The 21,906-nt window shown below is 48.4% G+C and overlaps 3 protein-coding genes, 4 long non-coding RNA genes and 1 other non-coding gene across 9 annotated transcripts; all 8 read right to left on the bottom strand.

The window, feature by feature from the left end:
• Positions 1–1,893: 1,893 nt before the first annotated feature.
• LOC136185133 (neogenin-like) lies at positions 1,894–7,287 on the bottom strand. The gene is made up of 14 exons (XM_065972204.1): positions 7,126–7,287; positions 6,843–6,942; positions 5,379–5,681; positions 5,010–5,315; positions 4,611–4,958; positions 4,233–4,280; positions 3,894–3,959; positions 3,586–3,656; positions 3,307–3,526; positions 3,132–3,241; positions 2,762–3,077; positions 2,649–2,706; positions 2,198–2,591; positions 1,894–2,144 (listed from the first exon to the last, which is right to left on the bottom strand). The coding sequence occupies exons 2-14, from the start codon at positions 6,916–6,918 to the stop codon at positions 2,058–2,060; spliced, it is 2,403 nt and encodes an 800-aa protein (XP_065828276.1). The 5' UTR covers positions 6,919–6,942; positions 7,126–7,287; the 3' UTR covers positions 1,894–2,057.
• An 891-nt stretch (positions 7,288–8,178) lies between these two features.
• On the bottom strand, positions 8,179–9,112 carry LOC136183364 (uncharacterized). The gene is made up of 3 exons (XR_010669151.1): positions 9,031–9,112; positions 8,619–8,957; positions 8,179–8,568 (listed from the first exon to the last, which is right to left on the bottom strand). It is a non-coding gene; the product is annotated as an uncharacterized lncRNA (long non-coding RNA).
• A 737-nt stretch (positions 9,113–9,849) lies between these two features.
• On the bottom strand, positions 9,850–10,489 carry LOC136199615 (uncharacterized). Its single transcript, XR_010673109.1, has 4 exons — positions 10,414–10,489; positions 10,278–10,365; positions 10,127–10,226; positions 9,850–10,068 (listed from the first exon to the last, which is right to left on the bottom strand). It is a non-coding gene; the product is annotated as an uncharacterized lncRNA (long non-coding RNA).
• An 855-nt stretch (positions 10,490–11,344) lies between these two features.
• On the bottom strand, positions 11,345–12,447 carry LOC136199617 (uncharacterized). Its single transcript, XR_010673114.1, has 3 exons — positions 12,308–12,447; positions 12,118–12,246; positions 11,345–12,068 (listed from the first exon to the last, which is right to left on the bottom strand). It is a non-coding gene; the product is annotated as an uncharacterized lncRNA (long non-coding RNA).
• Positions 12,448–12,754: 307 nt separating this feature from the next.
• Positions 12,755–13,889, bottom strand: LOC136186089 (uncharacterized). Its single transcript, XR_010669653.1, has 4 exons — positions 13,658–13,889; positions 13,452–13,595; positions 13,070–13,397; positions 12,755–13,014 (listed from the first exon to the last, which is right to left on the bottom strand). It is a non-coding gene; the product is annotated as an uncharacterized lncRNA (long non-coding RNA).
• Positions 13,890–14,691: 802 nt separating this feature from the next.
• LOC136186889 (WASH complex subunit 2-like) lies at positions 14,692–20,117 on the bottom strand. The gene is made up of 22 exons (XM_065974367.1): positions 19,852–20,117; positions 19,701–19,794; positions 19,576–19,646; positions 19,441–19,518; positions 19,261–19,381; positions 19,124–19,197; positions 18,982–19,075; positions 18,869–18,933; positions 18,722–18,817; positions 18,542–18,670; positions 18,286–18,490; positions 18,096–18,235; positions 17,667–18,036; positions 17,481–17,617; positions 17,374–17,427; positions 16,420–17,318; positions 16,106–16,282; positions 15,960–16,053; positions 15,777–15,908; positions 15,595–15,723; positions 14,991–15,537; positions 14,692–14,934 (listed from the first exon to the last, which is right to left on the bottom strand). Exons 1-22 carry the CDS (start codon positions 20,098–20,100, stop codon positions 14,771–14,773), a joined length of 4,119 nt encoding a protein of 1,372 aa, XP_065830439.1. The 5' UTR covers positions 20,101–20,117; the 3' UTR covers positions 14,692–14,770.
• Positions 20,118–20,169: 52 nt separating this feature from the next.
• LOC136199709 (nucleolar and coiled-body phosphoprotein 1-like) lies at positions 20,170–21,769 on the bottom strand. Of its 2 annotated transcripts, XM_065989994.1 has the most exons (5): positions 21,708–21,769; positions 21,590–21,648; positions 21,427–21,518; positions 21,203–21,370; positions 20,170–21,127 (listed from the first exon to the last, which is right to left on the bottom strand). In XM_065989994.1, the coding sequence occupies exons 3-5, from the start codon at positions 21,439–21,441 to the stop codon at positions 20,189–20,191; spliced, it is 1,122 nt and encodes a 373-aa protein (XP_065846066.1). In that variant the 5' UTR covers positions 21,442–21,518; positions 21,590–21,648; positions 21,708–21,769; the 3' UTR covers positions 20,170–20,188. The 2 variants fall into 2 exon arrangements, with proteins under 2 accessions (XP_065846066.1, XP_065846075.1); XM_065990003.1 differs by lacking the exons at positions 21,590–21,648; positions 21,708–21,769 and adding an exon at positions 21,519–21,536 and having other exon boundaries at positions 21,427–21,459.
• Trnar-ccu (transfer RNA arginine (anticodon CCU)) lies at positions 21,727–21,820 on the bottom strand. Its single transcript has 2 exons — positions 21,784–21,820; positions 21,727–21,762 (listed from the first exon to the last, which is right to left on the bottom strand). It is a non-coding gene; the product is annotated as a tRNA-Arg (tRNA).
• Between the last annotated feature and the right edge of the window lie 86 nt (positions 21,821–21,906).

The following is a 21,906-nucleotide window of genomic DNA, read 5'->3' on the forward strand; positions in this document are numbered from 1 at the left end:
TAAAATTAAAATAATAAAATAATACTACTTAATTTTTATCTAATATTTCTCTATTTGACCTCTACCCTACTACCTAAACTACCTCACAGCCTCGCCATAAGCAAGGCCAACCTAGAAACAAGAGAAAAATGTTGATTGATGAGTTGGATGGAGCTGGAAGAAATTGGCTGATGTTGACTGTAAAGATGGGGATGCGATAGAAGGTAGATAAGTGGAGAGAGAGATGCAATGCAAATGGAATGTAGAAATATGTGAAAAATGATAGGAGCTCATGGAAATATGATAGTGGACACACTAGATAGTGGGCGGGCTGTAAATAACAGCTGTAAGCAAGTGACGAGACAGCTAGGAAACAATGGCAGAGAAAACTTACCAGCTCGACTTACCTAAAACCTCGTGCGCGCGCAAAATGGCGCAGCGAGAGCACTCTTGCGCGACGCCACTGCAGCTTTGGCGCACGAAGCGCGACTTCGTTCGATGCCCGATCCCGCGAACCGTTGCAATCGCGCGATTCCGGCTCGTCGACGCGCGTGCGATTCCGATCGTCCCCGAGTCCGAGTCTTTAACGTGAACATGGGCGAATCGCGGCAAAAGCTGCGATGGAACACAGCGTAACGCTACACAGTACCAAAGCGATCCGAGCGTGCAATCGCACGTGGCTTGTATACCTTCGCGGCTCGATTGAGCGACGGAGTCGACTTCGCTCCGGTGAGCGGCTTTGCAACGGGCTTCGGCTCCTGTGCGCCGCGACGAGAGCGACGCGAACGCGACGCGAAGACGTTCGTGAATGCGCAAGTGCTTGTATGACACGCGCCAGTCATGCAGTAACCTGACCTGGGAGGGCGTAGACAATGCATTTTGCGGGTTTACCGTCGCTAATATTAGATGAGGCTAATACTCGTCACATGCAACTAATAAAAAAGTGCGTGCCACGTACTACAAAAATGCAATAGTTCGTACGAACCTGAGCTGTAAAAACGAGGTAGAAAGTCTCTCATTCCAAAGCCACGTCCATCTCCTGAAATTTCACGTGTAAAGGTATTTGTCCAAGTGAGACCGATGAGCTCCAGCCGTCAATCGGGTCACTTTTATCAACATTGGGCAAATGGTCACCATAGTGGATGCAAAGAAGAGGAGAGAAGACGAGATGCATTTGCCTCAATCATAGTCTCAGACACAGACCTCTGACCAAAACTAAAGGACATTGTGGAAGAGGCCTGGGTCAAAGTCATCTGAGATGACATCTCTTTTCTTTGAAATCTCCATTGGTAACCATGTGTCCAACGCTGACTCGACTGACGGCTTCAGCGGCTCATTCTATGGCGCTTCCTTAAAATTCCATCAGCCAATAAAAATTAATTAATTAATTAAAAGAACTGACTTACCCTTAGACGATAAGATGCGCTTCTCCTTCGCATTCTACCACAAAATTGAACTTCTTTCGAAGTCGTCAGGCCGTCTTGTTTCCAGTCGTGGGGAATTCAGACTCATTTCTAAAGCGATGCTCGCCGTAAGGGCTTTTCTCGAACGTTCGTCTCGCTCATCTCAACTAGACGTCTTCCTCGCAACGATTTGAGTAGAAAGACGGCCCGAATCGACCGATACGCGTTCCAGTTTAGCTCACTCGACTTCTTGAGATGTTGCGCACGCGCAAATATTTTGCGGGAAGTTCAAAAACCCTTAAAACGGTCAAGTCCTTATCCGAAAACCATAGCCGTGCCGATAGTCTAACGTGCAAGAAGAGCCACTGCTCTATTGGAACCAAAAGTGAGCCTCTAAGGGTCAGCTGTAACCGGGGTTTGCTGTACAGTGTACTCTATATGACTTCCAGTGAGTGTCTACAGTATATTGTACTTAGGTGTGCGTTGTCCGCGACTCGCGATCAAACGAATCTAGACTCTGTGATCAGTATATTAATTAAATAATTAGAACTCTTTAATTATAGTGCGGAATAAAACTAATCATCTACCTACGTAGGTCTATTTGTATATCCTCTACAAGAAAAAATGCTCCCAAATCAAGAGCAAGCACTTCCTAATTTATTTTCTCCTACTAATTTACAGTTCGCTCTGCTGAGAGTGAGCCTGATTGGGCATCATCTTCGGTCGATATCCGTGAACAGGCTTCAATCCACCAGCCACAGGCTAAAAACAAAAAAAATAAAAATACATACTCAATATAAATATTGAATGCATGCCTCGCCAGCTCTCATGCTACCCGTCCTCGGCTTCTCCCCAGGAGAATATTCCACCGAGAAACGATCCTTCATGCTATCGATGTCGCCAGTCGTTCCATACGAGCTCAACCCATACGCCTGCTTGCTTCCGTGTCTCGTCCGCTTCCCGTTTCGTCCGAGCTCCAAGTCCGGTCCGTCCGCCGCGTAGCCGTACTTCAACTGATCGAGCGATCCAATAGGCGAGTGACGCGGCTCGAAAGGCGGCACCGCGTGACGCGGACTGAGAGTCGACTGGAGCGACGGCGCGGCGCTCGCCGCCGTGGGAGTCGGCGCGGGACGCGAAGGCGGCGGAGGAAAGAACTGGCGGCTCGAGTCGGGATACGGCAGTGGAGAGGGAACAGAATTATTTAATCCACTATAGAAAATATATTAGAGACTCGCCCCCAAAAAACAGTAACGGGAATTTTCTTACTCGTCAGTAGCATAGCTGTTTCTATCGGGGGGCGGCGGTCTCTGTCGTCTCGGGCGCTCTACACAACAAAACGTATTCATCTATTAAATAATGAGATTATTATTATAGTGTACCTTTATTGACTTCCAGTTGGCCGGTCGATCGACTGCGTCTCACGCAAACGATGACGAGTATGAGCAGCGCGAGAGCGACGATGGCCGCCAAAGCGATAATAATATAAAAATAGACGGTTTGGGTGAACGGCGTCGAGCTGACTCGTCCCACTCTGACTTCTTCAGGAGACGTTTTCTCTCCGTCGCCGCCTGCAGTGATTGCAAAAACGCTGACGGTGTAGATCTTGTCGATGTCAAGACTTTCAATCGTTGCACTGCGCGTTTCGGGCGGATACGACACCTTGACTTCGGTGTTGCCACCCACTTGATAGACAATCTGATACATATTCAATATTATATGAAATTTCTTCAATCAGAGTTTCCTCCATACCGTATATCCGGTTATAATGCCGTTGGGCTCATCCGGGGCGTTCCACGTGACGGCAATGATCCCTTCGCCTTCTCGCGTCTTTACGTCGACATCCACAGGGGGACCAGGAGCTGAAATAATACCATTTAATAATATTAAAATCCAGTCAATTAAACAATATTGATTTTCCCCTCACCATCTTGGCGCGTCGACACGGTCTTCGTTGCGGATAGGGGCCCCCTACCAAAGGAGTTCGCTGCCGCCACATATACGACATATTCCGTGAATGGATTCAAATTGGTCAGCGTGTGTTTTTGCGAGACGCTTCGAGATACGGCCGTCTCCTCCGGCTCCTTGATGACGTAGTACACGAGAAAATTCGTCGGGCGTTTTTCCGCCTCGCCTGGGTCGACGTACTGGGAGGGAAAAAGACTTGAGTCGAAAACGTCGACGCGACTATTCACCCCCGACTTACTGTCCATGAAACGTCGATCGTTCGAGGACCGGTCACGATAACTTTGAAATTCTCTATTCCGCCTTCGGGCGCTAAGGGAGGAAAATTCTCGTGAGTGTGGGGGCCCCCTTTTGAGGAACGGGAAGTGAAGCTATGGGAACAAACGTTTCGAAACAAAACATTTAGAATCAGCTCAGCGGCATATTTCAAAGAGGAGGAAATTTCCATTGGAAATGACATGCGTGAATGAGGTCGCGATAAGAGAGAAAGAGGCACGCGTCTTTGTGAGAGGTGAGAGGACACAGCAAAGCGATCGCTTTGAATCTTACCTCCGATAATAGGAACAGTCGGAGCCGCCGGCTTTCTTGTCTTGCTAAACGGAGTCGGCGTTCGATCTACGCGAGCAAAAGATTCTCCATTGCTTGCGTAGGAGTTGGGGAGGGGGACCCCATTAGGAGACAAGTCTCTAGGGACGTCGAGGGGTGTCATGCGGGGGTTCTCCTGTTTACGATCGAATGAAAGGAATGGGGCAATGGTGCGCTCGCTGCGCGTCTCCCGCAGCGCCAGTGGCACGCGTTCCCATATCTGCCCACGTACCCATTGTAAAAGGGGATTCACGCAAAATATAAATAGATCGATGTTCCACTTCATGCATAGTAATGACTTACGTCGTCTTGTGGGAAGTTGAGCTGGCGTCGGAACTTCGGTTTGTTCGTCTATGGGGAAGAAATAAATGGTCAAAGCCATAGCGGAGGAGTAGCCCTAGGACAACTAGCCACAGGCAATCTGGTCCCCCATTGAATACATGCGCTTTCTAATCTATGAACCGATCTAGGATTCGCGACCGCAAATAGAATCAAGGGGGGAACTCAATCGGAGGTCTAACTAAAAAAGCAAAGAAGTCATGAGAACGAAAATACGATGGGTAGGAACGATCAAGTTAGAGTAGAGTGCAAACTCTTGTAGGGATTCGCTTTGAAAAATATGCGTTTTTATAAGAGGAAGGAATGAAGGATCCATGCTTCCATCTAAATACTTATTCTTACCGTCGACGTACAACTTCGCCTGGAAATCTACATTCGAACTCGTTCGAAGCAAGTTGCACGTGTAGTAGCCCGCGTCGTCGTGCGTCGCGTTGACGATGACGAGACTGTGGTTCAGCAATATTTTGTATTTGAGCTTCGTCGATTCGCCTGTGGCTATGAGAAAAGTGCCCAAGCTGTTCGGGTGCTCCTTAGTCGTTCGATTGCGATACCACAGCACGGCGGCATGAGGATCGCCCTGAAAGAGGCAATCGAAGCGAGCGTTCGAGCCGACGACCACCGACGTGTCCACCGGCTGGGCGAGGACTTTGAACGGCGGCGGCGTCGACGGATCAGGAATGGGATCGGAAGCTAGAAAAAAATCAATAATTATTAAAGAAATGGGAATTATTGATTATTTACAGTGACGTCGACGTCGTCGACCGGTGCGTCCTCCGTCGTCGTTCAGAGTGACCGTCTTCACGTGCGATCCGTAATCGTTCGCAGCCGTGCAATAGTACGTCCCCGCGCTCTCCGGCGTGACTTCGACGATCGTGAGACTATTGTCCGACGTTACGACGTTTCGGCCCAAGAGGATGTCCTCGTCGCCGTCGCGTGACCACGTCACAGAGGCCTCGGAACCGCCAATGGCAATACAGGGAAGCGAAACCGCGGAACCTTCGACTGCGGTCAGTTGCTCATCGCCGCCAAGAATAAAAGGTGAATCAGCTGCAAGTGAAACAAGATAGACAATAGAAAATTGATATGAGATGCATACGTATATATACGTACCTTTTCTTCTGATTTCAAGTTTCACGAGGCTTTTACTTTTCACCGGCTCGCGTCCGTCGAGTAGGGCGTAACATTGAAAATAGCCGCTGTGTCGATATTCGTCTGCGTCGGATATGACTAGGTATCCGTTCTTCGTCAGACAGACGTCCGTTTCCTCGTCGTTGTCTTCCTCCTTGCAGGCGGGCAGTGGGTCGACGTAGCGACCGTTTCGCTTCCACTCCCAATTGCTGATGTCGCCTTCGCGTCGAATCCCGTCGCACGGGATCTCGACCGACGATCCGGGAACGGTCTCGAAGACGAGGACTAGAGGAGGGGAAAGAGATTATTCACTAAGCCTCTACCCTAAGGGGCATTCTTGTGGTCTTATATATGTAGGCAGGAAGGGGGCAAGTGGCTTCATCCTGCCCAGATGGACATATACCATATTTTACACATATGCCTATGCATGAGCTGAAGGATGTCTAAAGCGCATACAGGTGCGAGGTGATAGGGATACTCGTCGCGTATATGTATGAGGTCTTCTGTTTGGGCGACTTCAGCAAGACGTTATTCAATTTGGTCGAGGGCGATACGCCGACTCGCTAACGTTGTTGACTCAATGTCAACAGGCGTTTAGAGTGGTTTATTCGGTGGAGATGGCGTGTGCGTGCGCAAATGCGGTTAGGGGGGCCCACCTCGTAAAAGTGCCACAGCGGGACGAACGTTCGAGAGGAAGTGGAAGAATTGCGAGCGAGAATCGCGGGGGGGGGGGGGCGAAGTAAAATCGCGAAGCCGCTAAGGGGGTCCTAATAGGATCGCGATTCTTCTGTTTCGGGACTCCCTAATTCGATAGGGGCCCTAGTCATTTCATTTCGTTTGCACGGCTTTGCGCGCATGATTGATGTGAGAAGGAAAGAGGAAAGGCTTTCGCCATCCTGCGCTCAAAGTAAACACGCCCTTGCAATCGCGAGTGCACTAAAGCAAACAGCAACGGACCACACGCAACTCGCGACCCCTTTTCTATGCGTCATACATAAAAACATCGTTTCGACGAGAGTGAAAACGTGTCGGATCGCGCGCGCGAGGTTTCGAGCGCTCAAAAAAACGGGCGAGTCGCGACTCGACGCCTTTTGTTGTGAAAAGTCAGCGGGGAATCGAAAACGCGGAAAAAAAATAAACGAAACGCATCGGTTGATACGCAAATGCCGGTTTCCCACAACATTTCGCGAAGCTAATGTAATGTTGGCGAGTAATAACGGTCGAATTGGCGGTGCCAAAGTGACGTAAATCGAATATTGGAGCGGTTTTAGACAGGGGCCGTCGAAAACGTAGCCAGAACCAATCGTTTACGATCGATAAGAAGAGAGCGAACAGTGCGTAGGGCGTCGTTGCCGCGAGGCAGGAGCGTTCGCGCGTGCCACGCGAGCGAAACGAACGCCGCAATTCTTTTACGAGGGACCCCACTACGCGAATGTTCGTACTCACCGTGGTTTTGTCGCTGTTCGGCGAGAGCGACCGTTGCGATGACGTAGAAGAACGCTGTTGCGGCGTAGGAGGCCATTGGGAGACGACGAGACGTTAGGTTCTGTTCGAAAAGAAGACATTGAATGGCGACAGGACGCTTCGAATTTGCGCAGGTGTGCGAGAACGATCGTTTGGGAGTGTGCCGTTCCCATCCTCGAGGGGATCGACTCGCGCACGCGAGCTCGCGAGCTTCGAGGCGTTTTCGCCTCGTCGACGCGCGATTACGGGGGCAAAATCTGCTTACCTCGATGCGGCCACGTCAAATTGCGGTCGCGAGTACTTCGTTTGAGTAAGGATGGGCGTAGGAGAGCGACGATGGGCGAAAGATTGCCGAATTCGCTCGTCGATTTAGTGTCGGTGAAGGCTTTTCGCTGAATACGTCACAACGTCGACGAGAGCGAACTCTGAGTAACTGACGATTAGCTGCTAGCGATGGAGGGTTTGTACTGTGTACGCTCGAAGGGACGTCTCTAATTAGATCGATTAATTAATGTTCGCTGTGGGAGGAGCTCGTGTGACTTCGACCAATGGGGTGGTCTCATCGTGTGGTTTCCTTTGGTGCGTGTCAGGTGGGCCCAGCGCGCCCTCGCAGGTCCGGGCAAACTTCCTCTTCAGTGGAAGTTACAGTAGGTGACGATACGCGTCAAACATTCGGCGTCCCTTCCCACATCCGATTTTTCGGCAAGGTGTTTCATGATCTCGTGCGCTGCTTTCGGCATAACGTCGTAAACTGTTGCATTTTCCCTGATCATTGTCAAGTTTCGATTACGACATAACGATAAAAGCGTCAGCGCTCTTCACTTATGCACTCTGCCAAAACGATTCGAGGCGGAGCCGCGCGTCAATTTGAGCGTGCCGCCGTGCATGCACCTGCATCGCGTTATAGGAGAACTAACAGCGGCAGGAAAATTTTGAGACGAATTTAGCGAAAGAGGAGCGGCACTGTTCCCCGACAAAGTCGGTCGGCGAACACTGGGTTTGATCACGGTATTATAGACCACCCGCGGCTCTACGCACGGCCGGTTCTTCATACTACATATAAAAAATCGAACGTTCGCTGAATAGATGCCAAGGAAACTTTGCCAGCGGGACGAATGACTCCGTATCGTATCGGCGTCTGCATTGCCCTCTTGGCTGCATGGCTTGGAGGGTTGCCAGGCAAATTGTCGAGCCTTTGGCCATAAGACAGGACATGAGTGTACCGAGGAGATTGGTAGTTCGTCTGGCAAACAATACGTGACAGCAACAAGTGATATTTGTCAAAAAGAAGACCAACACCAACAGCTTGTGGCTACACAAAAAAAGACAATAAAAATATCGGCCAGCTAGCTACTGACCCAGACGACCTAATTCTAAATAAAAGCAACGGTACTATGGAGCATAGCATAACGTTACTGCGACTGTTTCACCTCTTCTCTGTAAGCCCTTTCGACGTTATCTCTGTGAATACCGCACTTTTCACAAGCTCGAAGAAGAGCATTTGCCGTTGCCACTTTGTGACCGCATTCTGCAACCCAGCCCTCTATGACCATCATGACCCGAATGAAGTTGTCTTTAGACATTTCTTGGTATTGCGGAATGTCAAGGGCATTTTGTTCCAAACAAACAGCGAGCATTTCCCACTTCGCTTTGACTTGGGTCGCGACAGCGCGAATGAGAGGCTTGTTGACCACCTCAGGAAGTGCATCTGCAACGAAACAAATATGATTCAAGGCGAACGCACTTCTGCCAACTTACCTTGAGATGGTAGTGCAGCATCACCTTATCTACACTTCTTATACGAACCAAACTAACCCCAACCCTTACCTCGATCAGAGCCTAGACTACCTGTATGTATGTATGGAGAAATTACATAGAAAAATTATTAGAGGATTTTGAACAATTTTTTCCTCCTAGCAAAACTCTCCTATGAAATGATTCGACGTTCACGTGGAAAACAGACTCATATGCAGCATCAAGCGTATATCTACGCGTCTCCTAAAGTCTTACAGGATGTCTTTATCTTTGTAACGCCTTTGTAAGGCTTTTTTCGGTTCAAACAAGACCAGGCAGCGGCGGAAATCGCTTCTGCAAAGCCTAAAGAAATTGCGATCGTCCAATCACGTACAGGAAATGCGATCAAGCTACAGAAGTGGGCTAGGCAACTTACTCGAGCTTACTTGCGCACAGGAAACGACCAAAGGAGCCTTGATAGGACAGCGAAACCTTCTTTTCTTTTCTTTGCACAGTGCGCACGCGCGTACGTTCGTACGACGTCATTTCCGGAGTTCTCAAATTAAATCTCGGCGTTTGTTCTTCTCTCTTTTTGCTAACGATGGTTCGCCGTGGGCACGAATAGAAGACCTACGTTTCCACGAATAAAGTCCGAGTAAATGCAAATATTTATGACACGAAATACTGGAACACAAATACGGTTAGACGCGGTTGATATCGCAGCTATGGGGGTGGGACAGCACGGCGCGCGCACTCTCTCATTGTGCGATTAGCTTTCGCGCAGGCAGGACAAGAGCAGTTTCGGAGCGATTTCCCGCCCTTTCCGTCCCGCAGCCTCAGAGGCCAATAAAAGACCAGTCGGACGTAGAGGATCTGGATACAAGGCTAATATTGCAGCGTGCAGACCTAAACTGCGAAAACGCGGCGGAAAAGGGCTGCAGAAAGTCCTAGGGCAATTAGCATCAGTGCCTAGGGCGTGTCTTATACAAATTATCACCTTTTCAGCAATCAACCTAATCTCAATGATATAATACACGAGAAAACAAGGTTCTATTCAAAAGTGAATTTTGCATTTCTGAGGCGCAATTTTCAATATTCAATCCGTTGTACAATTGAAATATCCCACCTTGGAGGTGTAATATTTCAATTTTCAATAGTGTACAATATTGAAAATTTCACCTCCAAGGTGTGATTTTCAATTGTTTAAATATTGAAGGCTATTTTCAATATTCAATATTATTTACAAATGCAATGAACGAAAGGCACACGCATATACCAAACTATTACCAACGTCAAAAGAATGAAAATTATACTGGAAAAAAAATTGCTACATGTACTTCATTTTCAGCTTTTGTATCAGCTCCCGCTGAAATAAGAAATTCAGCGGTTTGAAGGCGTCCTTCTTGACACGCCCAATGAAGTGAAGTATACCGTACTCGCGCGAACAGTGCCCCGGGGCTCTATTTTTTCAACCCTTGTAAAAAGGCAAGACAAAAATTCAAAAATGTCTCTTTATAAATGTCATTACGTACGTTGGCTTTTGCTAAAAATGTTGCAACCACGTTGAATAAGAACATCCATGACCTCTGAATGTCCATTAAAAACGGCGCGAAGAAAAGGCGTGAGTCCCCACTGATGTCAAACGGTAAGAAAAAATTTCCCTATTTACTAGTAAATCAATACCTTATCAAATTTGCTCCAGATGAAATGAGAAATTCAGCGGTTTGAAGGCGTCCTTTTCACACGCCCAATGAAGTGAAGTATTGCCATTCTGAACATTCATAAATGATGAGATTTCAAATCATTTACGTTCTAATACCTGGTGAAGTTCATTGACACTGCATCCCATTCCAACAAGTTGTCTGGCAATATCCAAATGACCCTTTTCACTTGCAATTGCCAGAGCTCCATCACCGGCGACGGAGAAGACGTCGCTGCGACGGGAGTTCCGCTATCGTTGCTCGATTGAAGTTGTAAAGGATTGTCAGTTTTGATTCGTGGGTCGTTTCGTTTTGTATCGACCGAAGGCTCTATAAGGCAATAGGGCGATTGGAGTTGGCGGGCGCGTCTTGACGTATGGCGCGTTATCCGTGCCAAAAAGGCACTCTTTCATTTCACTCATGAACGCATTTCAGCCGCATTTTCAGCCCGCTTTCTCATTTCATCCGGTCTTACATTTTGGGTTTCTTGTAATGATTTGTTTTTCTATTTTGGAAATTGTTTCGCGATGTTGGAGTGTTGTTTAGTCTTTTTTTCCGCTCAATTCCTTGATTTTTTCGTTAGCGGGCGTTTTCATGGAAATTCGGTTTATTGCTGTATTTTAGTGTTTTTTGTTCAAAATTAGTTCGATGTGGTTCGTTGATGTTGGTTTTTTAATTCGGTCCCCTTTTGGGTCCTCATTGGAGTCTCCTTTTGGGGTACAATTGAATTTTTAGTGGCTTTTATATTTTAGAGAATGTTTGATGTGGTTAGAGTGTGATTGGTCCCTTTTTCTTGCTCCATTCCTTAATATTTTCGTTAGCGGGTGTTTTCACCGTTTTCTTACTGGTTTTAATTTTCAAAATGGTTCTCGTGTTTTCGTAGGTGTATGTCTTTTTTACCTCTGGGGTGGGGTTTCACTTGTTAATATTTCACTAAATTTGAATTTTTACTTCTGTTCTTTTTTCTTCTCTTTCGATTTGTCTGGGTGTTTTTATTGGTTCTGCATTTTAGATTAGTGCCTGGCGTGTTTCTTCTTATTCACTAGGATATTAAGTCGTTTTTTGTATTTTTATTTTTTAATTGTTATTTTTTAGCGTGCTTTGTGATTAACAAGGGAAACCCCACCCCAGAGGTAAAACAAGACACCTATACACCTACGAAACAATTTTGAAAATTAAAACCAGTAAGAAAACGGCAAAAAAAGGAATTTCTATGAAAACGCCCGCTAACGAAAATATTAAGGAATGGAGCAAGAAAAAGGGACCAATCACACTCTAACCACATCAAACATTCTCCAAAATATAAAAGCCACCTACTCAAACAAAATTCACTAAAAATTCAAATGTACCCCAAAAGGAGACCCCCAATGAGGACCCAAAAGGGGCCCCAATTAAAAAACCAACAACAACGAAACACATCGAGCTAATTTTGAACAAAAAACAATAAAATACAGCGATAAACCGAATTTCCATAAAAACGCCCGCTAACGAAAAAATCAAGGAATTGAGCGGAAAAAGACTAAACAACACTCCAACCTCGCGAAACAATTTCCAAAATAGAAAAGCAAATCGTTACAAGAAACCAAAAATGTAAGACCGGATGAAATGAGAAAGCGGCTGAAATAAGAAAGCGGCTGAAATGCGTTCATGAGTGAAATGCGTTCATGAATGAAATGCATGCATGAGCGAAATGCGTTTATGATTGAAATACCTTTTGGGCACGGATAACGCGCCACATTGACGGTGGGCGACGCGCTTGACCTCGCGAACGCGTCTACGTGCACGTAAGGATCCCCATACGATCTGCATCGTTTTCTTCTTACCTTTGTTAGTGTTGTGAGAGTGTTGACTCGAACTGGGCCGTCGAATGTGAGCGCTTCCTCTTCGATTTGTTTCGTCGGAGGCTTGGCACCGGGTAGGAGAGCTGTTGGGTCGATTGCGAGACGAGGAGCCTGCGTAGAAGAAAGTTGAAGAGTGTAAAAGAGATGCATTGAATGGGATCTCTGGGTGAACCTTTCCGGCGCCTGGTCGCTTTGTCGGGCTCGGTGACGGCGGAGCGGCGAACGGATTGTCGTCATTTGACGGCGAATCGAATAAACCTTTTTGCTTCTTCTTCTTTTAGACGGAGAGGAGCTGGGAGAGGAGTGACCGTTGCCTAGCGCGCGCGCACTATGGATCTCCGTTGAGCTCTGCTGAGGCCAGCTGAGGCCACGAAGCTTGACTGGAGCTAGTGGAGCTCAGTTGAGCTGCTGCAGGCCATGAGACTTCACTAAGCATCTATGATGAGACCACGGATAGTAAATCTATTTTATTATCCGTGATGAGATAGATTTATTATCCGTGACGAGACAATCCTCGGGACCTACTATCCGGACCTCATTGTTCCGGGCGGTAAACACAGGAAGATTTTCAAGGGGAAAAAATTAAATAATAAATTATAATAAATACAATGTTCTCATGAGCGATAATCTTGCTAAAAAAGTTTGAACACCGCACTACTGTAGTAACATGCACAACGAAAAGCATTACGGTCCAGCAGACGGGTTGTCAAAAATACTCGGTTCATCGTCAAATGACGATGCTGTCTACTTACTTACTTACTTACTTACTTGCTTTCTTACTTCCTCTGCCGCCGCTCTTCTTCGTTCGCGTCTTCTTCCCTTTAGCCGCCGACACAACCGGCGGTGCTACCGCCTTATGTTCGTCACCGAAGATGTCCACTGAAAAAATGAACAAATTCAGTCTATGTAAAAGGAGAAAAATATTGAATATTACCAGGCGCTTCGTCCGGCCGCGCAGCGCTCTTTTTCCCTTTACCCGCTCCAGCCTTCTTCTTCTTTGTCTTTTTCGCGCCGCCCGCCGCCGGCAACTTTCCCTTGCCGCTCGGCACGTCGGCGAATATGTCTCCGGTATCTCCAAATATGTCCACTTCGGCGAGCTCCTTCGTTTTCTTTTTCGCCGACGCCGCCTCTTCAGCCGCCTTTTCCTGCTCCGCAAACAAATCCTCTTCGTCGTTAATCGGTGCCTTAGCCGGAGTTGTCGTCGAACTTTTATTCGCCGCCGCCGCCTTCGTTGCCTTTGGCTTCTCAGAAAAGAAACCTCCCTAGAGAAGTAGCGTGTGGATATATGGTTTATCTTTTATAATCTTATTTCTTACCTCTTCGTCGTCATCGATGAAGATGAAATTGTAAAGAGTCAAGAGACAGTTTCCTTTTCCATTCGAGGAGGGTAAAAGAAATGGATTGAGTGCGGCGAACCTTCTTTCGGTTTCTTTGCTTCATAAGCGAATAAATAACAAATACTGTGGGATAAAAACTTTTAGTTTAGGAGCGGAAGTAAAAGCAAACGAGCCACCAAACATACCAAACAGCGATATCCCGCCAACAGACTTCTTCTTTGTTGTTATGGCAGAAAAGAGATCATCCCACTGAGAGAACGAGTCGGTCGTCTCTCTTGTAACGAGAAGAAGCCGCTATCTGATGTCATCGGCGAAGCGAGTCGTCGCGGCGAGGGCGATGTCGATTTCGAAACGCGCGCGGACAGTCACTCTTTTACGTCTTCCTAAACTGACGGCGATTTTTCCTCGGCGATTTTCCTCGAGTGACCGTTGCCTAGCGCGCGCACACGCACACTGTGGACTCCGTTACTTCAGTTCAGTTGAGCTCTGCTGAGGCCAGCTGAGGCCACGAGGCTTGACTGGAGCTAGTGGAGCTCAGTCCAGTTGAGCTGCTGCAGGCCATGAGACTTCACTAAGCATCTATGAGATGAGACAATCCTGAGACCTCGCTGTTCAGGGCATGAGTGGAGATTGGTAGTTCGTTTGGCAATATGTGATAGCGAAAAGTGATATTTGTCAAAAAGAAGTCCAACATCAACAGCTGGTGGCTACACGAAAAAATATTGGCCAGCCGGCCCAGCCCAGAGCTATAAATAAATATAATATTTATAGCATATAAAAATGTATATAGAAATGTATATAAAAGATAAAACATTATTATATTAGTGAAGAGTATAGCATTAACGTTACCGTGACTGTCTCACAATTCTTCTTTGTAAGCAGCTTCAATATTGTTTCTGTGAATGCCGCATTTTTTACAAGCTTCAAGAAGAGTATTTACCGTTGCCTCTGGACCGCTTTCTGCAGCCCAATCCTCTATGACCATCATAGACCGAAGAAAATCATCATCAAACTTTTCTTTGTACACTGCGGTATAGCACCAGCTTTTCGGCCCAGACAAACAGCCAACATTTGCCATTTTCCTTCTACTTGGGTGCGTCAAGTTTTCCAACTAGACGTCCTAGACACCCTCAAAAGGCTTTTTTTCTTTCCCTGTTTATTCGGGTTGGGGCGTGACTGAACTAGCTATCCGGGCCTCAAAGAATGGGTACACAAATCGTTGGTGAACAATGTTCATAAGCGATAATCTTGCTAAAGAAGTTTGAACAACGTACTAGTAACACACACAACGCAAAGCATTAGGGTCCAGCAGAGGGATTGTCGAAAATGCTCGGTTCATCGTCCAACGACGCCGTTGTTTTACCTTTCTTAGTGCTCTTCTTCGTTCGCGTCTTCTTCCCTTTAGCTGCCGCCGACGCAACCGGCGGTGCTACCGCCTTATCTTCGTCACCGAAGATGTCCACTGAAAAAAATAAACAAATTCAGTCTATATAAAAGGAGAAAAATATTGAATATTACCAGGCGCTTCGTCCGGCGGCGCAGCGCTCTTTTTCCCTTTAGCCGCTCCCGTCTTCTTCTTCTTTGTCTTTTTCGCGCCGCCCGCTGCCGGCGACTTTCCCTTGCTGCTCGGCACGTCGGCGAATATGTCTCCGGTATCTCCAAATATGTCCACTTCGGCGCGCTCCTTCGTTTTCTTTTTCGCCGACGCCGCCGCTTCAGCCGCCTTTTCCTGCTCCGCAAACAGATCCTCTTCGTCGTCAATCGGTGCCTTAGCTGGAGTCGTCGTCGAACTCTTATTCGCCGATGACGACGACGACGGCGGAGGCGGCGACGAGGCGAAAATATCGTCTACAAGAGCCGGCGATGGACTCCTCTTCGCTTTCTTCGGCGTCGTCGCGAATAGATCGTCGTCTCCGCCGCCGCCGAATAAATCGTCCGTCGCCGGCGACGGAGCGTGTGGAGGAGACGTCGCTGCGACGAGAGTTCCGCTATCGTTGCTCGATTGCGATTGGAGTTGTCGGGCGCGTCTTGACGGTGGGCGACGCGCTTGACCTCGCGAACGCGTCTACGTGCACGTACAGTCATAAGGATCCCCATACGATCTGCATCGTTTTCTTCTTACCTTTGTTAGCGTTGTGAGAGTGTTGACTCGAACTGGGCCGTCGAATGTGAGCGCTTCCTCTTCGATTTGTTTCGTCGGAGGCTTGGCACCGGGTAGGAGAGCGGTTGGGTCGATTGCGAGACGAGGAGCCTGCGTAGAAGAAAGTTGATGAGGGTAAAAGAAATAGATTGAGTGGGGTGAACCTTTCCGGCGCCTGCTCGCTTTGTCGGACTCGGTGACGACGCCTTTTTAGGTGGAGCGGCGAACAGATCGTCGTCATTTGACGTCGAATCGAATAAACCTTTTTTCGGTTTCTTTGCTTCTTCTTCTTTAGGCTAAAATCATAAGTGAATAAATAAGAAAGAGATAGTTTGTTTTAGACTCACTTTAGGTGCGTCTTCTTTCTTAGGAGAAGGAAGTGCGAACGGGTCCTTGCCGCCGAACAGTGATACGCCTCCAACAGGTTTCTTTTTCACCGGTCTAAAATTAAAGAACTTATTCTTTCTGAGGGAATTATTTCTAGGCGCCGTACTCGGGCTCAGGTGCGGCGGCGGCTTTCGTCGGCTTTGGAGCAGTGAATAAATCGTCGTCGTCATCGTCATCGACTTCGCCGAAGAGTCCTCCTCCCTTTGACGGCACCGCTTTCGTTTTAACCGGCTGCGGCGGCGTCGCCACCTTAGCAGGAGCCGCAGAAATCGGTTTGTCAACTCTAGAGATAAGAGATACAAAAACAGGACTCCATGCTATATATGTCACTACTACAACAATTAATGATAAGGACGCTATATATACATCTCTACTACATAATGTGCTAAGGGCTCTATGTATATCTAAAGAGACACTTACTTCTTCACAGGAGCTGGAGTCGTCTTCTTTGACGAAAATAAATCGTCATCTTCATCGTCGTCGTCGTCGTCTCCAAAAAGTCCACCTCCGCCTCCCGACTTTGCTTTCGCCGGTTCCGCTTTCGTGACTTTCGGTCGTGCCGGCGGCGACGACGGCTTCTTCGGCTCAACGGCTCTACTTCCGCTAAATAAATCGTCCTCGTCGTCGCCGCCGCTCGATTTCGAAAGCGATCCAAACAGATCCTTTCCGCCAAACATGGCGACACCACCGACGGGCTTTTTCTTTTTATCCGCCGTCGCCGTCGCCGTTTTATCGTCGTCCTTACCTACTTTCTTATCAGAGGAAAATAAATCGTCTTCTTCATCGTCGTCGTCTTGAGGAGGAGGTGGTGCCGTCATTTTCGCTGGTGCCGTCGCCGCTGCGGGTTTCGGCTTCTCCGCGAACAAATCATCGTCATCGTCATCCGATTCTCCTAAAGGTGCTTTCACAATCGTTTTCTTTACGGCCGGTTTCGATCCTAAGATATCGGAACCGCCAAATAATGATACTCCGCCAACGGGCTTCTTTTTCTTCGTCTCTGGCGTCGCCGCTTCCTTTTTGGGTTGCGGCGGAGTGGCCACTTTGGACGGTGCCGTCTTCCCTTCGGAGAACAGGTCGTCGACTTCGTCGTCGGCGTCCGGAGATTGTGACTTTTTGGCGGCAAACGGATCGGCGCCGCCGAATAAGGAAACGCCGCCTATTGGTTTCTTTTTCGTTTCTTTCGCCGCTGGAGCGACCGTTGGCTCCGCCGGTTTCGGCGCGGGGTCGGAGAAGAGCTCGCCGTCGTCGCTGAATAGGGATTCCGGTTGTGCGGATTTGGTTTTCGAGCCGGGTTTGGGTGTTGAAGCAAAGAGATCGTCCTACAGAGAGATTAAGATGTTTTCTTTCTTCGTACACAAGTCTCCTTGCTCTTACTTGCTCGTCCGGAGACGATAAGCCGCCGAACAACGACACTCCTCCCACGGGAACCTGGATTAATAATTATTATAAAATTTTTCACATGACTTTTTGTGTACTGGTACCTTCTTCTTTGCAGGCTCGGCTTTGGGTTTCGCTGGCGTTGGTGCCGGATCAGTGAACAGATCGCCATCCCCGTCATCGTCATCGTCGTCGCCGAACAAGCCTCCTGCAGCAGACGCAGACGTTTCTTGAGGAGGAGCTAAAGAGAAGATAAATACAGTATATATCTCGGACTCCTCTAACTCTACCTTCTGCCTTCTTTGCTTTGGGCTTGCTGGGTGACGTATTGAAGATATCATCAGCATCTTCGTCGTCACTGCCTCCAAAGAGACCGCCACCGCCGCCAGACTTTGCCTTCTTCACTGGTTTGATCGTCTTTTCTTCCGCTTCTTCCTCCTCCGCGTCGGCGTCGTCTTCGTCGTCGTCTCCGCCGAAGAGACTCGCTCCGCCGAAGAGTGGGACGGCACCGGCCGGCGGCTTCTTCTTCTGCGAGGGCGATTTTTTCGTCGGCGTCGTCTTTTTCTTCACCGAAGGAGATGACGACGACTCTTCGTCGTCATCGGATTCCGCCGTCGCCGCCGCCTTCGCTGCCTTTGGCTTCTCAGAAAATAAATCTCCCTAGAGAAGAACCAAGGCGTGTGTGGATACAGTTTATCTTCTATAGTCTTATTTCCTACCTCTTCGTCCTCGTCATCGTCGTCGAATAATCCGCCACCGCCACTTTTGTCGCCGAATAGACCGCCGCTCGATTTACCGAAGGCTGTCCCGGAGAATTCGTCGCCTTCGCCTTCGTCGTCTCCGCCGTCAAAGAGACCGTCTGGAATTTTAGAAATAATATAATTTTTCTCGTCACGCCTAATGTGGGACCTTTTTTCTTGCTCTTCTTCTTATCCTTTTTCTTTTTCTTCTCCTTCTTTGTCTCCTTGGGAGCGGTCGTCGTCTCTTTCTCGTCGCCCCACGCGTCATCGCCATCTTCTCCGTCTATGAGACCGGATTCTTTGGGCGCAGCGGGAGCAGCGCCAATTTTCGCGGCCAATTCCGACGCAAAGTCGACAACAGGTGGAGCACGAGGCTAGAAGATGAAATAGTAAAGAGACAAGAGAGAGTTTGGCCCTTCCCATGCCTTTCTCTCTTCGTCATTGCCCTCCTCTTTATCATCAGACTCCCCTTCCTCACTTTCCTCCTCAGAACTCTCGTCTTCTTCCGTGCTCGAGTCTCCAAAGAGATTTCCACTGTCGCTATCGGACTTGACCTGGGAACGAGAAGCTGATAACAATGCTCCTTTACGATGCAAGGAACTAACCCTCTTCTTCTTCTTCTTCGTTGTCTTCTTTTTTGACGCTTTCCTTTCCGTTTCTGAATCCGATGCGAACTCCTTCTCCTCTTCATCCTCATCAGACTATAAAATAAATTATTTCGCACATAAATTTTATGACGTCATTTGATTTACCTCCAATTCGCTTGATTCTGAGCCTGACGCTAGAAGATCAGCCTCTCGGTCCTCATCCTCTTCATCTAGGAACGAATGTGAGTATTAGAGTCCCTTGTCTTTCTATTGCTTACCGTCGCTGTCTGGTTCCCCAATTCCAACGTCTTCGTCTTGTAGGAACTTCGTTGAGCCAATCAGATGCGGTAAACGTCTCAACGCGTAATTATCCTAAGTCTCAAAAATCAGTACATAAACTCTATAGAATTATCAAGTGACCTTTGGCTCAAGTATGGGCTCTGGAGCCGCAGACGGGCCCTCGTCATCATCATCATCATCCTCAACATCAGAATCTAATAATAATAATAATAATAATACATAATAATCAATTAGAATTCACTTTGACTCAGACTCACGTTCGGGCTCGGGTTCAATTTCGACGCGTTCGAACGCATTCTCCAGCACTTCCAAGCCGAAACTAATGGCATCTTTAATACGAGGTATCACTTCCGCTTCCAACATTTCGCGAGTTTTCTCCTAAGAGAGACGTTTTTTTTATAAATTCGAATTCGATCGCTTTTCTTTTCGTTTCTCACTGGTTCCTCTTTCTTTTTCGCTTTCTCCGCCGTCTCGGTCTCTTCGTCGTCTTTTCGCTCTTCCTCGTCATAAACACGCTAAAATAAAGGAAATTCAAAAAAAATTCACCTTTTATTATATCTCTTCTTTTGTACGTTCTCTATGAACTGCGTGCTAGCCAACATGAGAAATTCATTGAAGGCATTTTGAACGCGTGACGACGACGCCTAAACGTGAATATCAATGAAAAACGGAAAAACTCGCATAAACGAGACTCTTTCCTTCGTTTCGTGAAATAATCCGTCGACCTGCTTTTCGATTTCGTGCGTTCGCGACGTCAAACGCTGGGAGAACTCCTCCAAATGGCGCAGAAGCTGCGTAACGAGACGCGTAACGTCATCGAAAGGGGGTCGATCATGTGATCTACTTACACCCGCGTCCGAGGCGAGCGTCCACTTTCTCGCGCCATTTCGCACTTCGTCGAGCGTCCACGCGCGTTCCCACACTTTGCCGGCCGGCTCGGCGGCCATCGGAGCTTCGGCGGGAGCTGGAGCGGCGGGCGGTGCCGCGGGAGCCGCCGGAGCCACCGGCGGCGGAGCTGGGGACGTTTCCAGTGAAGCAATGGGCGGTGGGGGCGGTGGAGGCGGCGGTGGAGGCGGTGGCGGCGGAGGAGCAGCCATAAGAGACGAAAAGAAGCTAACTGAATACGGGAATGCGAAACCCGGCCACGTGCACGAAAATATATAAACGCGAGATACTTTATTTTTCTCATTTGATCTGAGGTCGTCCCAATTTTGGAGTCAAGTCGAAGCCCGTTTTTCGAACCTGCGGCGTGTAGAAACCGGTTTGGTTTCGAAACGCTTCGTCATTTTCAGAAAATTGTTCGGGATTCGAAAATTTTCGATGCGACGGTCCCGTCCAAAACTGAGCGGGCAACGCACTCTCAAACGAACTGCGTCGTCTCTTCTTCTCCTTCTTTTGAGTCTCAGACCCTTCATCCTTCTTCCTCTTCTTCTTCTCCTTCTCTTTATCAGCGAGCATTTTCTGCACGCTGGACGTATCAAAAGCGAGTCGCGGCAGTTGTCTAGGCGATGCCCCGGGACTCTTATTCGACACAGGGCTCACTTTCCGAACGCTGACTGACTTTGGCGGCGGCGTAGCGCTTTTTGGCCTCTTCAAAGCCGGTGACGAGCCCGTGTCACCATTTTCAGCCAGCGGCGAAGAGTAGAGGCTCTTCGTACGCGTCACAGACGCCGATTTCGCGGCGACCTCCCCATCGTGCGGCACGGATTTCGATTGGCCTTTCTTCGAGAATAGCTCTCGTCTCACTGACCCCGGGCTATGACCCAGAGCGAGCGAAGCATCCACTTTTAGAGTGAGACGAGGTAGAGACGGCGAGCGCGGCGCGTTCGACGCGGACGGGACGAAAGCGCTCAACAAACCGGCGGATTCCGGACGCGGCAATGACAGGGACGATTTCTCCTCGTCGCTTTTCTTTTTCGGAGTCTTCTTCGATTCCAATGCCGTAGGGCTGCTTACTCGTATGAGCGGAGAATCGGCTGCGGCTTTGGTGGGAGTCTTTGGCGGCGTTTCCTCGCCTTCGTTGGAGGCGTTTCCGTTCGTTTCCTCAACCTTCGTTCGATCGAGCGTTTCGCGTCGGCCTTTTCTCGTCGGCGGACGTCGCGGCGGGCCTACTCCTGCGCGTTCCTAGCCGTAGATTCGATCGCGAATTAGAAAGGGGAAGGAGGAGGAGGGGCCGGGCCCCGCGAGTAATTCGCTTACTTTTGTCGCAGTTGTCAGCATTCGCACGCGAGCCGGTTTATCGAAACTCGCTTCAGCCGTTTCTTCGTCCGGATTGACGTAGGGCGAGTCGGGTTGGCTGCTCGTGCGTCGCGGCGACTTGCGTTGGCCTTTCTGAGGCCGCTTCTTAGCCGGTGTCTTTGGTTTCGACTGCAAGAGAATGATGTCCTTCGCAGAAATTCGTGTAGGATGTAGACAGCACTTACTTGAGACTTTCCCATTCAGAGAAGGGGCGTGGTCTGATTTTTGAAAACAATTATGGGCAGATATACTGTAGATACCGTATACACACATGTACCTGTTGTTTACGGATGAACAAATAGGAACATTAAGCTAATAGAAGTGTTTACGCAGGAAAATAGACCTTACAGTATGGGGGAGATGTTGTGTCCTGCTCGCCTGCACAGCTGTGGTGTCGTTAGGTGCTTCTATGCAGAAAAACATCGCCAGTTGCATAAAAGAAAGAGCAAAAAGTAAAGAAACGTACTTTAATGATGAAAAAGTTGCACCCTCGATGGGATTCGAACCCACAACCTTCGGTTGAATCCGGGCTGTTTCTCACATAGGAGACCGACGTCATATCCATTAGACTACGAGGGCGTACACGCCGTGAGATGAATATTTGACAATTTAAAGAGAAGCGAAGTGCACAATACCACAAAAAGAGCTTTGGGGCTAAACTGTTC

This window comes from Oscarella lobularis, chromosome 1 (genome assembly GCF_947507565.1).
Source record: "Oscarella lobularis chromosome 1, ooOscLobu1.1, whole genome shotgun sequence".
In the NCBI taxonomy this organism is placed as follows: domain Eukaryota; kingdom Metazoa; phylum Porifera; class Homoscleromorpha; order Homosclerophorida; family Oscarellidae; genus Oscarella; species Oscarella lobularis.